A 17,134-nucleotide genomic window follows, 5' to 3' on the forward strand; every position below is an offset into this window, starting at 1 on the left:
CACACTAGCGGCACCAACACGGGAGCAGGGCGGGACCGCCTGCGCTTCACTCCCGTGTATGTGGTTCGAATTCCCCACCGAGCTCGGTTAGACATATTGGTAGGATTAGGCCCCGCCCTGAATCTAGGCTGGTACCTTGCTAGTGCTGTGCACACATGTGCACCCACCTTCAGGATCAAATATCATCGCCATAATCTCGCAACCCGCTGCCGTGCCTAACATTTCTCGTATGCCGCGGCACACCGCCCCTCCCCGACCGCGGTCAAATCAGCTCCTAGCTGTGTCCGATAAGACGGCGTCAGACCAAACAAGTATCGCAGCTTGACGTCACCTTTCGTCGCCGAGTTGTTATGCTGCCGCCGTCTCCGAGAAATGCCGACTTCAGACAGTGTTGTGCCGGTCCAGCGAGCTGTCAATGGACGCCTTCTGTGGCCGGGGCTCGCCATTCTCAAACAGTGACCGGCGCCAGGACGGAGTAGCCCGTCTGCCGGCCGCTCGAGACGCGACGCGCCGGCGTCAGGCGTTTGCCGGTATCGCCGACTTTGATCGACAACTCCGCTCCGCCGCTGCCGCCGCCAGAGTTTGGTCATAACAAGCCGCTCGACAGCCACAGGAGAGGCGGCAGCGGCTTGTGGAGATGAAGCTGCGCGTGACGCCGGATCAACCGGAGCGTCGGACTGGTCACTGACCGCTAAGACCGGCTCTAAACGGGAGTCGGTCGCGCAGTGAGCGGGAATTTCCGTCATCTAATGCGCGGCTGGCAGTGGTTTGTCCACGGATGCCGCCTGGCTGGCGGTCTGACGCCAAAGAGGTGCCGCTGTGTCAAATTCCACACACGTGCCGGGCTCGGTGGGCCGGCGGAGCCACTCAGACGGGCCTCCAAGTCTGGCGAGCGGTCAGACCAGTCACAGATATCTGCTCTCGCGTCGCGACGGTGTGGGGAGACGTATGCATCAGTGCACCATCAGTCAACAGGGCCAAGGCTGCTTGGTAAGGCGATGCTTTCCATGCAGAACAGTTGTATCGGAGCGTGAAAAATGGGGCTGCGGAAATGCATTCCCGTTAAAGTTTATCGCGACTGATGTCTGCGGTTGAATGATTGTTCTCGTCATGTATGCTGTGATGTTTAGGTCGTGCCTCGCTCACAACATACAACCACTGATGTTTGTTCTCTGTGAACCTCAACACTTCAATATGTCCTTTTGTCGATGTCCTGCCGATCCCATTCACCTAGTCCATTCCAATGAGGTATCATGGTGTTCTAATTGGCCATGTTTCCTTTTCTCAGGACGGTACCGTGGGTGCCACGCTGGTGATCCGACCTGTGCCGGCATCTGCACGGCCCCAGATCGACCGTGAGGCTGAGGCCAGCATCAACGACCTGCCTCCGGACGACGAGTTCTTCCTGGATGAAGAAGAGAACCTCCAGGATGATGTGAGTAACGTTGAAGGGTGAGGAGTTTCTGGGAGTGACGGGAACACTTAGCGAAAGTTCATTAGAATGTAGGTAGAGTTGACATGAGTTCCGGGCAAGCCCAGCGGCCTGGTGACAGCCCAGCAGACATAAGATAACCTTACCGTTGTGTCACAGAGCCAGGAGTGATTTTGTGGGAAACTCGGCATCAGTCGTGAAAACTGTCGAAACTGCTGGATAAAAACCCTGCCAGCTGTGTTGGAAAGCCCTCGGTGCCGGCCGCGGGCCGTTATCTGCGCGGTGGAATGCGGTGCATGTCTCAGTCTCACGGTAGGAGAGACTTCCAGCGGACGGCGTAGATCAGCCGATCGCCAACACCCCCACCGCGGCCCTGTCACCTCGCCCCGCCGACCCGCCGCCGCCGCCGCCGCCGCCGCCGCCCTGTCAGCCCGCCCCCGCCCCCCGCCGCCGCCGTCGCCGCCGCCCTGCAGCCCTGCATGGGTCGGACCTTGGTCTGAATCGTGCCGCTGTCTGCTGCAGCGTGAATAGGGCGGCGGTTCTGCTGGCTGATCTTACGAATTCAGAGAATTTCGGAACGAGATGGTCTCTCGATTACGTTTCGTGTCAGGGCTGAGATGCATATCTGCTCCGGAAAGGATCGGTGGCGCGACCTTCGCCTTTATAGGTGACAGACGCGACTCAGGAGCAATGTCGGACAGCGAGCTTTGTCACAGCGTTGGGACGTTTGAATGACGTCTCCCCACCCCACATGCTAACCAGCTGACGTTGTGTTCCCGCAGAGGATCATTGAGGACGGTTTCCCGCTTCACCAGCACCACAACGGCAGCCACCGCGTGCGGCGGCGCGTTCACAAGCGGCACACCCAGGGCCTCCACTTTGTCTACCACCGGACGACGCCCTCACTGAAGGCAGACTACGGTAAGTTTTGACGGTCACCACCGGCTCGCACGGTCCTAGCTCCGTGTTGACGACCTTGGCCGCAGCTGTGTGTCGGTTTTCCTGTGTACCACGAGGCGCGGTCGTCTGCCGTCGCTTGGTCGCGTTTTGTCGCGGCGTTGGGGCTGGTGTGCTGCGGATGTTGCGTGAATGTCACATGAGTGGCTTGCAGCGGGACAGACAAGATGCAAAAACAGCTTGGTGAACTTTCCTCTCGGAAGCGTGCAGTTATATGCCTTCGCTAGGCTCTATCGCTCACGCTATGCCTCGATCCTAATACAGACGAACTATTCACCGGAAAACATATTCATCCACCCATACGGGACACCTGGGTAAACACCACGCTGTCATGGTGGTGACAGCTCCTGCAGACATCACCCGCCTCGGCGACAACACCGTCACTGACGCGCAAAAACTCCAGTCACCGAACAGACACTAAATCATCGGCGGATTCACCGGAGCGCTGGGGGCAGCACTGCGAGCGAAGCTGCGATCCCAGCCTCCACCTCCGACAGGACAGGCTGATAAGCGTATCCCGTTGCACAAATCTCCGCAGGATTAGCCGTTTGAGTCGGCGACGCCTGTGACGTCATATCCTGCCGGCAGCTTTCCCGCAAGGCCGACACTATATGCTTGCAGTGTTTTCCTGATCTGTTGGCAGCGGTGAAGACGGCCAAGACGGTGAAGTGAATTGAGACGGGCTGGGAGACCTCGAAGGGTTCGAACATCAGCCATGAAAAACTCTGAGCGGTGTTTGGTATTCAAGGGGAATGGCTCGCATCCAGTGTTCGATTCCGTTGTTGGTGAATTCCTTTCTTCGCCGAAAACAAGCATCGCCTGTCCACATGATCAGCTGGCGACCACTTCAGGTTCTTTGAGTTCAGCGAATCGGCTTAGGACTGAAAGCTAAACTGCTATCTCTGACGAAGTCTACACTTCCAGTCTCCTAATTCTTAGGCGCGTGATTGTGCGCCGCGAATAAAATAAAGACGACACCCTGCAAGAGCCGTTTGTGATACTGATTAAGTTTACGGCTGAAAACTATCGGAAAAACTTCTGTGTGAAGCAGTCAGTAGGTTGACTTCAGCATCACCAAGCTGTAGAGCTTACGTCAACATTTTTACTGTCAGTAGCGCAGTTGACATGCCTGACTCGCAGGCGATGACGTGTCAATACATACGTTTTTACCGATGACAAAACTATCGGATAAAACAGCGGCCAGCTTCAGTCCTGCACGCCGCACGGCGAGATAAAAAGGTGATGGGTGTTTCGAACTCAAGTACCGATGCTAGGAACTGACAAGCATTTTCTCTTCACTACACGAGCGTCAGTCACGTTTCGGCAAGAAAACAGCACGAATCTCCGAACCGATTTGTCGGAAAGACATCGGAACAGCGCACGATGCACTCATCTACATCCGATGTGCATAGCTGCCGATGTCTATTGTAATGGCGCTTTTGGCGCTTGCTAAGTGTTCAAGGCAAGCGGGGATCGACTGAGCCGTTTGTGACTGAGAAGCTGAGATGAGCCGGCGGAGCGCCCTTTGTTGTGTGACGTATGTATCTCAGCGAGGTGTTATCTATTTCTTGAAGCAAAGGCGAGCTGTTTATGCATCCCAATGCAACGTTGCTGCCTTGGAAACCCACCCAAAGTTCCAGACCACTAACTGGAAAGATGGCCGATTGGACGCCGTGCAAAATGCTGATGGATTGAGGCACCACCCCTGTCGGAGAGTGAGTGCCATTTAATTCAGCGTATCACCGCCTCGTCGGTCCACTACCCGTGAAGGTCATGTGAGGTCATAGCTCCGTCCTACCGAGAGCTCCCAGCAGGCTGTGGCCGTTCAGCTATAGTGTTACCGAGAGCCCTACGTTGGCTGCCGGACTTGTCTGCCGCCGAGACCGATCGAGGTGTGCGTCCGCCCACCGCCCAGCCGGACTCGGGCGGGGCCGACCTCCACCGGCGGCGGGGCGGGGTGCGGGAGGGAGGGTTGGCTCCACCCCACGCCGCCCGCCCGCTCTTGTCTCGGCTCCAAGGCTGCAGGCCGACGGCAGCGGCCCCGCCCTGGCGGCCGGTAGCAGCCGACCAGCCTTGGAGGGCGGCCCCGCCCGCGGCCCATGTCCCGAGGTCAGCTCCGGCACTCGACGGCCCCTCCCCCACCCCCCGCTCCCCGCCCTCCACAGTCGCCCCGACCTACTCAGACCGGCCAGTCCAGCTGCGTGCGAGTTGAAACTGTTGGACAAAAATGTCTTATTTATTCTGCATCACGAGTGACGGCTTTATTGAAGCAACCAAACCAGCGCAACCTTATGACTAACACAATGCAACAGTTCAATGCCAAACAAAAGTGCACAGTACCTATCGTAAGCAGTTTCGGATGAAATCGTGTGGCATGTTGCGTGCTGGTCACCCCAAAACGATACACACTTTTTGGAGCCGACAACATTGCTCGGTAAAAATGCGCTAGGAACGGACGCGGCTCGTATAATCACATCATAAATGTCGAATTGGTATCCGTGTTACGGCAAAACGGGCTGACACGAGCAAGCCGCACCCTTCACTGTCAGTTGTACAGGTAGACGTTATGCTTACCTGTCCAATGTCAGGTATTCGCTGACTCAAGGGCATGCCACAGGCCGAGCGGCAGAGAGCGCTGGTTCTGGGAGTTGCGGCCAACAGTGGAATCCAGGATGTGTGCTGAAAAGAATATGTATTTTATGACCGTATATGCAAATATTTGACCTCCTAGTAATGACATCACACTTAACTTTACTTAACCACCACCAAAACTGACGCCACGTCTTCTTCATACTTCCAAGCATTGTGCCTTTCGCCTCGGTTGATCACCATATAACCTGCGCAGTAATTGATTTTCGATCGGAGCATGTCATTAACCGGCGGCCAGAGCCGGAGACAAACAGGTTTTTACGGCGGGTGCCGGACCGATAACCCAGATCGGCGGTTACCTAACCGACCAGTAAACAGTCCATGCACACGGCCGGCCGGCGCGGCAGGCTGTGTGTCTGTGTGTCTGTGTGCTGGGAGTGTGTTTCGGTGTGTCGTAACTCGTCAAGGGGCGCCCATTTGCTCCCATGACTCGACTGGCAGCGCCCGAATGCGCCACTTAAGATCAGAAGAGCGTACCAACGCGGGAACGCGGGACTTTGATGGCGTCTAGTTATGCTGTTCTTTATGGACAATTAACATTTTTCAATGTGGACACTGCTACCCATTCATAAGGCCATCGGCGATCCGTCTCCGATCAGTCAATGCGAAACAATCTAATCAGCGTTATGCTGCGTGACTGAAATCGCGAGATACACTGTATATCTTCGAAACCGGTGTTTTTAGGCATAGTTGAAGTTCATCTGCTTATGCCATTCAGCTGACTCGGCTGACCCAGGACATCCGTGACCTGTTCTTCCTGCAGAACTAGTTAGTGTGACCCGTCTAACCTGTCAGCTCGGTGACCTAGGTGACCTGTTTGACCAGCTTGTCTGACCCGTCTGACCTGAACCTAGCCCGAATGACCTGGGTGACCTTAGTGACATTTGCGCGAGCTGTCTGATACTAGCAATCAGTACCTGATTGGCCTGAGTAATCTATATGTGATACGTAACTGACCCATATGACGACCTTAGTGGCTGATGACCTGAATGACCCGTTTCTGATCGATATTAATGAGCCGTAGGCGACATTGATCTAACGTCTGTGCTCTTATCCACACGTGTCTGACCTTCTGACCCTTTCTCTCTCAGGTGTGATGGAGATGGACGCCTTGCCGACGGGCGCCCGCCGCCGCCGGCGCCGCTCTGCCCCCTCCGTCATCTACCCCGAGGTCCTCATCATCATCGACTACGACGGATTCCTGTAAGCATCGCCCCCTCCCTCCACTTACAGCTAGAGTCACACGAAAACTCACGCAACAGTGGCTGATGCTTCTAATGTATGGACCTACTAATATGCTTCATGCATCTAGTTGCATCGGTTTTAAAGGGAGCACACTCTCTATATACCTGGAAATCCATAAACATTTCAAGCACTAGCAATTGTTAGAAACATGGTAATAATGTGCAGATTAGTCATTCTCTCTAAAAATCGTTTGTTACTTGCTAAAGTTTTCTGTCATTTTCGTCTGTTTACTGTCAGGCCGTTGCATTGTAATGGCAAGGTTATGAATTAAAATCCCGTAAATGGCCAAAAATAGCGCGCTGCATTGCGATTGTCCACATCAAGCTTAGATACACCAGAGTGCACACAATAGTGCACACAGTGGTTCACACAGTGGTTCACTTGGCTGTGCAAGGTGCACCGTTCACGGGCCCCACAGTGCACAGTCGGTCACGGCAGGACCACGAAGGCTGTCTCTGGGCCCTGTCGCTCGGAACGCTCCGTGACTGGCCTTGTCCGGGCCTGAGTCACGGCTCACGAGCCGTCGGGCTAGTGCTGTCGGTCGCTGGAGCCCCGTGCAGGACACGCGGCCGAGCTGGGGCACAGCCCGTAACGGAACGCGAGCTTACTGGGCGCCGGGTGCGGCTGCTAGGTCGGTTGGGATCAAGGAAATCATGTGTGTGACTTGGAAGGAATTCGGATAAAGTGTGAATTCCGCTCGCTGGTGATTGAGATTGAGATTGACATCGCGCTGCAGAAATGGGCTATGATCAATTGGCACTGCAGCGCTTGGGTGCCTTTATCGATAGATCATGAAGAAATGCCGCCATGTACACAGTACCTCGGTATAACCCTGGCTGCTTGTAGGTATGTGAATTGTGTTTGTTTTGCTTCAATGATATAGGTTTTATAAAATTGCCACCGGAACGGGCATTGTTCGTTCGTCACTATCTCGTATCCGTTTTGTGTTATCTATCTCTGCCCAATTTACGTCAAAGAGTTTCGACCATTCGTGAAAACAAATCGGACTGCAATCTTACAGCTGCATCCTCCTCCTTCCAGGCTTCACGATCAGGACAACAACAAGATCAAGAAGTATTTCACTAGCTTCATGAACGGGGTGGACCTGCGGTATAAGCAGCTGAGGAACCCCGAGATCAAGGTCAACATCGCCGGCATGATCATCTCAAGGGTGAGCAAGGGGCTGATGCTATCTCCAACTCCCTTCACTTCAACCTTCATCGGTTCGCATTGTCATGGCTTAGGTTTATGTTCGCCATTCTCATCCGCAAGGTTTCCTTCTCGGTAAGGACCGTTGGCTGTTTTATGAATGGAGGGCCAGCCACGTCCTGGTCTGGGCCTGTGAGTGACACCTGAGCCAAGTTCGTGAATGTTTACCAGTGTTATCGGGGCCCTGTGGCGAGCGCTGACGACCACTCAGCATTGGGAATGTAACCGAGCGATGTCCATCCTGTCGTCCCCGGTCCTCACTCGGTTACATGTGACGTTCAGACGGAACCAGACGATGCCTATCCCGGACACATCGCATTAAAAACCGCTTATCACTGTTCCCCGAAACTCGATTTGCGAGCATCTCCCTTCTTGAATGTAAGCTCGGATCGCTGTCTCGCCATTCTGAGCGCTGGGACGCCCCGCTGAGGCATTTCCCGCCACCTGGTCCCCCGTGTAAAGAACTCAGTGATGGCGACTCGGGCAGTAAATCGGCCTTACTCGTCTCCGGGCGGGGCCGAGTGACGTACAGCAGATGCATTACACGGAGACTAAATCGGCGAGTGTCCGGTAGGTATTCAGAGGTCCGAGAAGCGCTAAATGGACACTCTCAGGCTGGCGACAGCTATGAGTGTAGACTTGCCACGATCCAAGATGACTTGAGCCGTTTTAAAATGTGTGAGACTGGCCTCTTCAAGTTACGCAAACGATTGGGATATAAAAGGCTTACTGTTGGGTCTTCTAGTGATGTTGAAACCCTTTCACTTTACTGAATGTGGCAGATATTGCCACGGGACTTCCATGCGGTTCTTGGTTGGTTATCACTTGTGAGGGTTGATCTTGAAGCTGACGATGCCGTGGGGTAGGGCGATGGGGCAGCGCAAAAAGATGGTTCTCTTCGTGTCATCGTGTCTAGCAGGTGAAGAAAAACGAAAAAAAACATGATGTGTGGCGCCCAGCAGTATTTTGACTGCCTCCGAGCTACCAAGGTGCATACAAAAAAGTTGAAATACCATGCGAAATGTCGTTCCATTACTTGAACATTTATATCTCAGCAGCAGAAGCCATCGACCTTCACGTCTCAACCTTTTGCCCCCTGTGACTCCCTAAGTCAGTGACCTGACGTACTTCCCCTCCTGACCGACAGGGCGCCGATGCCACTCCGTACCTGGAGCAGAACAAGGTGACGGCAGATTCCATCGACTCGGCGGCCGCGCTGACCGCCATGGGAAAGTACCTGTTCGAGGAGCGCCGGCTGCCCACCTACGACATCGCCATGGCCATCACCAAGTGAGTCTTGTCGTCCTAGGCTTCAACAAAGTCTCCAGCATGATCAGCATGCTCAGACGTTCTCGTCAACGGGATGACTACTGCATTCTTATAACATCATCGCTGTCATGACCTCGCTAATGTGAACTCATTTATAAATAGTTAACGTTTTCTTCGGTGTTGTGTCATGTTGATCACACAAACACGTCACCTCTTGCGACATCACCACGATAGGCATTATGTAACACACGGTCATCGTCGCATAACTTCCTTACCACGCCAAATATCGCCCGTTATAGTGCGACGCGCACTTGACACTTGTTCTTGGTAATACGAGCGGCAGTTTTACTCTCAAAGATCGTCTTTTCTACTTCACTCTCTCACCACTGCTATGGGACCTGTCTGTCTGGGACGGCGACTGCTGGTTTACGCTCGTTGATGTCATCGTTCCATCGTCTGAGCCATATTAGGCTCCACTCTCATTTGCTGTGGCGGGTGCTGAGCCAAGTTCAGTGACTCTGGAAGTGCTGCACAAGGGTCACCTTGTCTGGTAGCCCACGTGGACTCGATCCGTCAACCTGTCAACGTCTGGTGTCCATCTGACATTGGCATGGAGACGAAATAATGCCCGTTAGCTGAGCGGGTGATGACGGACGGACTCAGATTGCCGAGAAGACGAAAGGCTGGTCCCGGGCCTCAGAGCCAGGTATGGAGATGAAGGTATAAGAAGACGAGCATATCTGCATGCTTATATGTCGAGTCATATGTCTTCCGTCTTTTGAAGTGAACAGTACCAAGAACTTGTGGCAGATTGATCTTAAAGTTGGTTCGTCGATGCGGGCATATATTTCCCGTTTCTCGACTTGTCGAATGTCACTCCCAGCACCTAACGATTTACCTCCATGTGGCAGCCTGCAGTTTGCACTCCGTACCCTGCCCAGCTGCGGCGGCCAGCTGTGGACCCCCTGCCGCCAACAGCGGTCCGAGATGGCCGTCAGATATTCAGGGCAGCTCGACAAACGAATCGGTGGCGCGATCAGCACCTGTTCTGGGGCCCCAGCATCTGTCCATCTGTCTGTCGGCAGGGGAGCTGCCCCCTCCCCTCCCAAGGCGCCCAATAAGGGTAACACGGAAGGCTGGCATAGCGGACGGCGATATTGATAGCCAAGGAGGCGCGAACGATGCTGAGTTTTGGGAGAGGCGCGAGCGGGTGTGAGCTGGAACCGTCACTGACGTCAATGCCCCTACCTACCTACCTACCTACCTACCTACCTACCTACCTACCTGCATACCTATATGTAGGCGCATGCTAACATCGCCTTATTCGTAGTCAGAAGAACGTAACTGCTGGAGTGCAGCTTGGAAAGTCCGATCTCGAAGGTCAAATACTTACCATCAGTACCATCAGTGCTTACCTGCAAGGGTCAGCACAATATCAAAGCAGCCCATCGACGCTTAGACATGAAGAAGGCTGAACCTGACCCAAGCACACACATCTTTGGACCCAGAACAGGGCAACAGTAACACAGGTTTCCTTTTGAGTTCTTCGCCAACTTGATCATACATTCAGTATATTCAGCGGGCGCAGGCGATCTCTCTGCTCCACCCCTCATCGCTGAACCAATCTGCATCTGCTGACGTCTTTCGATCACTCGCACCACCGCGTCAGTTTTCCCAGTATGGAGCACTGATTCTTGTCTGTCTGTGTGTCGGGTGCAACGGCCTGCCTCGGGTAGAACTGTGGACATGACCAGATCTCAGAAGAGTTATCGGCTCTCTGTGACGGAGGCCGACAGTGCGACCTGTCAGAAGTGCAGACAGGAGCTTGGATGGCCCCTTTGTCCGTCTTGAGATTTGCAAGAGCGCTGACGAACCATTGTGTCATTTAAAGCAGAAGAACGCTTCGGTGATATTCAGACAGGTCGCGCAGTTAGTCGCTCCCTAAGATGAATCCCGGACCTGAAGGATCAAAACGTCATTGCCACACTGATGCAAGAACATCCGTTATTTTGTTCTTGTGAATCCGGTGGAAGTAGTCACCTCGGAACTTCCGATGCCATTCACTTGTCCCGCTGGTTCCTAGAGATGTACCGTTTTAAATTAAAATCTGAGGCATCCCAACCATATTTGTCACTAAGAACGTTATCCCGTTATTTTTCGAAAAGTCCCTGAAACCCAAGTTCACCTACATGTCTTGGGTCTCTGCGACAATCCATCTCCTCAATCTGTCATATATTACCCTGAGTCTGTGTCGCCACCTTGTTCCTGCCAGTTTAGTAAGGCACACGCTCCGCTGCCGACGGATCCGGACCCAACCACAGGCTCGCAGACGACTCCTCGTCTCTTTGCCTCACTATCACTAAGTACGAGTATCACTGGCGGTGTGGTGAGAAGGTGGCTCATCTTTCCAACTCTAATCACCGCTCGTCTCTCTACCTCTAATCACACATTACTGGCGGCCTGTCGGTAGCGGCAGCCCGTTTCTCCAACTCTAATCACCGCTCGTCTTCCTGCGGCGGTCATCACTCACGGAGCACCTGTGTCGTCCCGTCGTCTGACAGGCTGGCTCTGAGCCAATTCCCGACGTTCCCAGACGTCAGACAGGTGTCCGAGTCAAGGGTGCTGAATATACAGACACAGTTCGATTGGACATATCCAGGGTCGAGCGCAGCATGCAGGTGTTTCTGCTCGTTTGGGAACGGACGTCCGGCGTGTGTTCGCGACGGTCGATGTCTTCGAGGTCGTGCTGTCACCGAAATGTCATCGGATCGATCGAACCGGCTGTGCTTCCGGGAGTGGGCATCGGTCACGTCTCGAATGGTTGTGATTTCACTGATTCTAGCTCAATGTCAAACGCCTAGGGATGAGCCACCTGCACTTCAGGTCCGGATGTGCATAAGATCACGGAACGTGCCTTTCCTGAGATATCGTCAGTCAATGTCATGTTTGCCCACGAAGCTGGGTCTTTGAAGATCACCCTCAACATCTCAATACATGTGTGTAATGTGTGATGCGTGCAACCATCAATACACCTAGCATAAGTGTGAGCCCGAGCCCTATCGGTCCTGTATCGTCACTTTGTTAGTTTCCGTGTATCTCCATAAATAACAACTAGCACTGTGTCACATCTCACATCACATCTAGCTCTGTTGCCTTTGCACCAACACCTTGCACCCGACCCTTGCACCCACCCCAGTTTGTGCACCCGCTGCGTTCGCGATTGATGTTGCTAACAGACCTCCTCCACAGGCACGACCTCTGCCGCCGGCGCAACAGCGGAAAGTGCACCAAGGGAACGGCCGGTACGTGGACGTTTGTGTGTCTGTGTGTGCCGCTTCTGTACCATGCCGCGCTGCAGCGTGGGACAGACGACCTCCAGTGACCTGACCTGTGGTGACCTTTGACCCTCAGTTACCTTGAATTTGAAAGACTCTTGATGACCGCTGACCGCTGACTTGCAGTGACCTCTGAGCTGCTGCGACTTGACCTGCGCAACTTTGACCTACAGAGATCGCCTCGACTTCGGTGATCGCTTACTGTGACTGTGATTAACCCCGACCGAGCCTGTGTGATTCTCCCTTCGCTCAGCTAACATTTCTCCCCTGTGAACTCGGAGTGAGCGTGTGCTCACCGCCGCCTTCTCTTTGTCTATACGCTTCCGCTTTTCGGTGATACCGAAGACGGCCGCCGAAGCCGGACTCAGTCTTCTGCTTTACTGTGACTGGCTCCAGCCAGTCCCTTCCCCATCTTGACTCTCCTTCACTCAGCTCCGACTGTTTTACAGGCTTGACATGTGCCGAAAAGACTTTGATCGTGGACCGTGTAACACGGGGACGGCCGGTAAGACGGGACACAGGACGGCGCAGTTCGCACTGGGGATGACGGGGCACGGATGGACGAGACCACGCGCCGCGCGGACGCACACTGCACGGGGTGACCCGCGGATCTGACCTAGCACTGACCTAGGGCTGACCCAGGGTTGACCGCGACTGACCGGCACTTTTCTTCAGCTCACATCTCACTTTTACTCTCTGACCTGCACTACTTTGGTCCTCCTGCGTCTTCTCTCTGCCATCACATACCTGCAACTGTCTGTCTGATCGAAAACGTGTGCATAAATGCCTGGGATTTATATTGCATGAGTTTTTGACGAAGCTGCTAAAGTCGCATTTAGACTCAAGAGCCGCTGCGCATAACATCATAACCGCATGAAGAATGATGTAACGAATAAAGCTGGTAAAGCTGCTGAACTGCCGATGCACGAGTGCTAATAAATTAACTTCTGCTTGGCTTTCAACCACAGGAAACAGCAACCGACGAATAACAACGCTTTTAGGGATAAATTAAACTCATATCTAACTCCCGACCTACCCGATCCGCTTCGCTTGGCTTTGCCTGGCTCGTCCTCTGACCTGACCGTGACTGAACGCACAGAGGAGTCACGCAATGACGCTAACGCCGCGGCACGTGACTGCGAAACGCAACCGTCCTCCGTGACGGCAGAGTAACGTGACGTGACGACTGCCCGACGCGAACGTAACGACCGACGGTCGGCAGTGCAGCGTCACGTAACGTAACGCAAAGAGTGCGCAGAGATCGGCTCAGCCGTGACTGCTATAGTGCTAATTTCTAAAACGTGCGCCATTTGAGTTTGCGACATTGCAGTTTGGTATCAAATGTACAATTAAAGTTGCAATGCAATCACGAAAGAATAGGAGCGTCTTAATTGCATGCTATTAAATTTGAATTCTTGTAAATAATTAAAGCATGTTGTTCAAACGGAACTTTTTATTTCGTTTCTCGTTATTTGTGTCTAATGTCTTTTGCTTTATGCTTTTCTTGACATTGGTGTGCAATATGTAACTACAAATGTCGCTAAAAGTCACTAAATTCCTACTTACGAGGACATTAACTTACAAAATAAAGCTAAATTGATTCTCACCTTCTGTGCTAATAAAAGATTTATTAAGGCTCATGATCGATATGTAAGTGCTGAAACCCGCCCGAGCCACGTCTAACCCCACCGTCCGACGCAGGTTTCGCGTACGTGGGCGGAGCGTGTGTGGTCAACAAACGACTCACCAAGGTGAACTCCGTGGCAATCGTGGAGGACACGGGCGGCTTCTCGGGCATCATCGTGGCCGCCCACGAGCTGGGTCACCTGCTGGGGAACGTGCACGACGGCTCGCCGCCGCCCTCCTACCTGGGAGGACCGGGAGCCAAACGATGCCGCTGGGAGGAGGGTTTCATCATGTCCGACCTCCGGCACACCGAGAAGGGATTCAAGTGGTCCCCGTGCAGCCTGGAGGAGTTCGACCACTTCCTCAAGTGAGTGGGGGGGGGGGGACAGAGAAAGAGAGAGAGAGAGAGAGAGAGAGAGAGAGAGAGAGAGAGAGAGAGAGAGAGAGAGAGAGAGAGAGAGAGAGAGAGAGAGAGAGAGAGAGAGAGAGAGAGAGAGAGAGAGAGAGAGAGAGAGAGAGAGAGAGAAAGAGAAGGAGAGAGAAGAGCGAAAGGGTGAGAAAAAGAAAGGATAAAGTGAGGTTTTCAGGCTGGAATGCATAGTTGGGAGCACGATATACCTGCAATGACCTGTTAGAGAGTCTGGCCTGACGGGTCTGTGGTGTGTGGTTGTTGTGGGTGCGGCGCTGTGCTGGTCCCATAAACCACATCTTCCTTCTTATCTATCCCTTTATCCAGAGTTTGAATGACAGAAATATCCCAACCACCTGAGCGATCTTAGGAGATTGCGGTCAACTTGCTTACTTCTTCCATTATGGGCGCTCAGCTCCATCAAAAAAGTGTAGCCAGTTATACCAAAGACGATGTGATGATGTCACTTGTCAGATGACCTAGATCCCATCAACGACAAGTCAGCAGATATTGCACTTTTGATCGAAACCGGACCAATTTGCACGCTGACCACAAACAACTGTCAAGTCTCGTCCTGGTAAATACGTAATCCCATGAACATTAGTTTCCTTTCACGTCTGCCTGGGATTCTACTTGATTCTACAGCTTTAGGCAACTATGCATCGCCAACCTACTTTCTCAAGTGTACAACATGTCGGTATAATTTAATCACGCTGTTTCCCACTTCCAGCGGTGAGACGGCCACCTGTCTTTACAACGCTCCTCACGAGAGAAACAACCTGGACCGTCACCTGCCGGGCAAGCTGCTCTCGCTGGACGCCCAGTGCAAGCGGGACCGCGGCACCAGCGCCTGCTTCAAGGACGACCGCGTCTGCGCGCAGCTCTTCTGCTTCGACCAGGCCACCGGCTACTGCGTGTCCTACAGGCCGGCGGCAGAGGGATCGCCCTGCGGAGTCGGAAAGGTGAGGAACGGGTATAGGAAGGGGCGAGAAGGGAAGAATGGGGTAGGGAGGGAAGGTATCTTTTGGGACGTTCGGGGAGGCTTAGGTAAAATGAATATGATGAACGATGTTCGGTGTTGCGTTGTCGACAATTGATATTCGCTGCGCGATCGAGCGTTTGTCATATCTTGCTTGAGAGGATAGGATCATTTCGAAATCAATTCGATCTTGGGAATAAAAAGGCAGATGTAACCAAAAGTGAACGTCCTTCAGCATTTTGTCGTCTAACATTCCAAGTGCATTCAAATTCATCCGGTATACGCCGTACCCTTGTGTAGTCAGAAGGAGATGTTCGTTCATCACTCACCTTTCTAGTGGTTTTGGTTTGTTCAACGGTTTCGCCGTTCGAAGTACCTTTACATTTATTGTGTCCACTGCTCAGTGTTACTTATTCGGCAGTTTTGCTGCGAGGATTGTGGGCATTTGCAATACACTACTACTACCGTTGGCTGACGTGACCAATTTTGCCAAACACGTTTTATGTCTCTTGCTAACAAGAACCGGGTACTAGCCCACTTGTCGCATTTTTGTCGTCAAACTATAGTGCGACGATCATCAGTGGCGCCCGAGCACGTAGTGACAGTTGCCACGTCTGAAAACCGTCATTCCGCTTCGAGTTCAGGATCTAACAGCAATGTTTTCTATTCACAAATTATATTTCATAGCACTTAATTTGTTCTTGTGTGTAACCTGGTGACTCATTCCTCTTCTGAAATATTCCACCACCTTTTATATTCGATCATCAGTTTGCCGTAAAACTTCGTAACTAATTCACGTCCATTTCAATGCACACTCGTGATACAATGTCAAATGCCGGGCTTGATGCACCTTCACTGAATCATCGACCTCAAAGCAGTTTTCAGTGGCACCTTCTGATTATTATCCATCATGAATTAGGGATAAGTAGCTGGCAAAGGATGACTCACAAACGGACAAAACCGGACAGAGCGAATATGCTCGGCGTTTTTGCACTCGCTACCGAATGATTTTGATAAGCGATTGGTGCAAATTCCTGTTGCGACATGGAATGCCTTGCTTGTGACTGTTTACCATCGTTAAAAGTCACACTACGGCATTATCAGGGTTAGCAATAGGTAATTACCTTACACGCCATGGTGTTTTTTTTTACGTATATTATTGAATGTCCTGTGTGATCGAACAATGTCAGGACTACCTAGAATCCATCTCTAGTGTCTACGGTCCTATCGATATGCATGTGTAAGCGTTCACCTCCAGTGATGCGGTCTCACTGACGGGTGCCGTGACGCTCTGTTTCAGTACTGCCGTGACGGTTACTGCGTGACGGACGACAGCGGCGGTAACGGGTTCGGACGCATCTCGTACGGGTCCAGCGACTTCTTCACCAGCGCCACCCAGACGCGGCCCGTGTGGACCGACCCGCCCACCCAGCAGACCACCGAGAAAGCCACCACCAAAAGTGAGTAATACAGACGAGAGAGGAAGAGGGAGAGGGGGAAGGAGAGGGAGAAAGAGTTAGAGATAGAAGGAGAGAGAGAGAGAGAGAGAGAGAGAGAGAGAGAGAGAGAGAGAGAGAGGGAGAGAGAGTGAGAGAGAGTGAGCGAGAGAGAGAGAGAGAGCTGGAGAGAGATAGACAGATAGGAAGAGGGGAGACAGAGAATGAGAGAAAGAGAGACAGAGGAAAGATTGAAAGATTCGGGGAGCGGAAGATGTCGTAGAGAGAAGGAGAGAGGAGGAGAGGATAGAGAGAGAGAAAGAGAGAGAGAGAGAGAGACAGAGAGAGAGGGAGAGAGAGAGAGAGAGAGGGAGAGATCGTAGAGGGAGCGGAGCTAGCTATACAATGCTCACATCAGTCAATGACAACATGTGATTTGTTTGTTTGTTTGTTTTGTTGGGTTAGGCCCTTTCGGTCGACAAGACCATTGCAGAGCCGGAAGGATGATAGGAATTAGGGGGAGACATTGGTCTGGGCAGGCACCCTAGTGAGTCGCCGGGGCTGAGCCCGTCCAGAGGACAGGCCACC

General features: G+C 52.8%; 1 protein-coding gene across 5 annotated transcripts in view; it reads left to right on the forward strand.

The window, feature by feature from the left end:
* The window catches only part of LOC122389339 (A disintegrin and metalloproteinase with thrombospondin motifs 1-like), a 62,378-nt gene that overhangs the window by 38,399 nt on the left and 6,845 nt on the right, over nucleotides 1–17,134 (forward strand). For all 5 annotated transcript variants that reach the window (XM_043381237.1, XM_043381238.1, XM_043381240.1 and 2 more), the window contains 9 exons: nucleotides 1,289–1,435; nucleotides 2,215–2,353; nucleotides 6,130–6,241; nucleotides 7,325–7,454; nucleotides 8,640–8,782; nucleotides 12,011–12,063; nucleotides 13,798–14,089; nucleotides 14,862–15,093; nucleotides 16,411–16,574. In XM_043381237.1, the coding sequence (XP_043237172.1) occupies nucleotides 1,289–1,435; nucleotides 2,215–2,353; nucleotides 6,130–6,241; nucleotides 7,325–7,454; nucleotides 8,640–8,782; nucleotides 12,011–12,063; nucleotides 13,798–14,089; nucleotides 14,862–15,093; nucleotides 16,411–16,574 (1,412 nt within the window). The remainder of the gene's footprint in view (nucleotides 1–1,288; nucleotides 1,436–2,214; nucleotides 2,354–6,129; nucleotides 6,242–7,324; nucleotides 7,455–8,639; nucleotides 8,783–12,010; nucleotides 12,064–13,797; nucleotides 14,090–14,861; nucleotides 15,094–16,410; nucleotides 16,575–17,134) is intronic.

Source organism: Amphibalanus amphitrite, unplaced genomic scaffold (assembly GCF_019059575.1).
Source record: "Amphibalanus amphitrite isolate SeventyFive unplaced genomic scaffold, NRLGWU_Aamphi_draft 000354F_arrow, whole genome shotgun sequence".
NCBI classification, from domain to species: domain Eukaryota; kingdom Metazoa; phylum Arthropoda; class Thecostraca; order Balanomorpha; family Balanidae; genus Amphibalanus; species Amphibalanus amphitrite.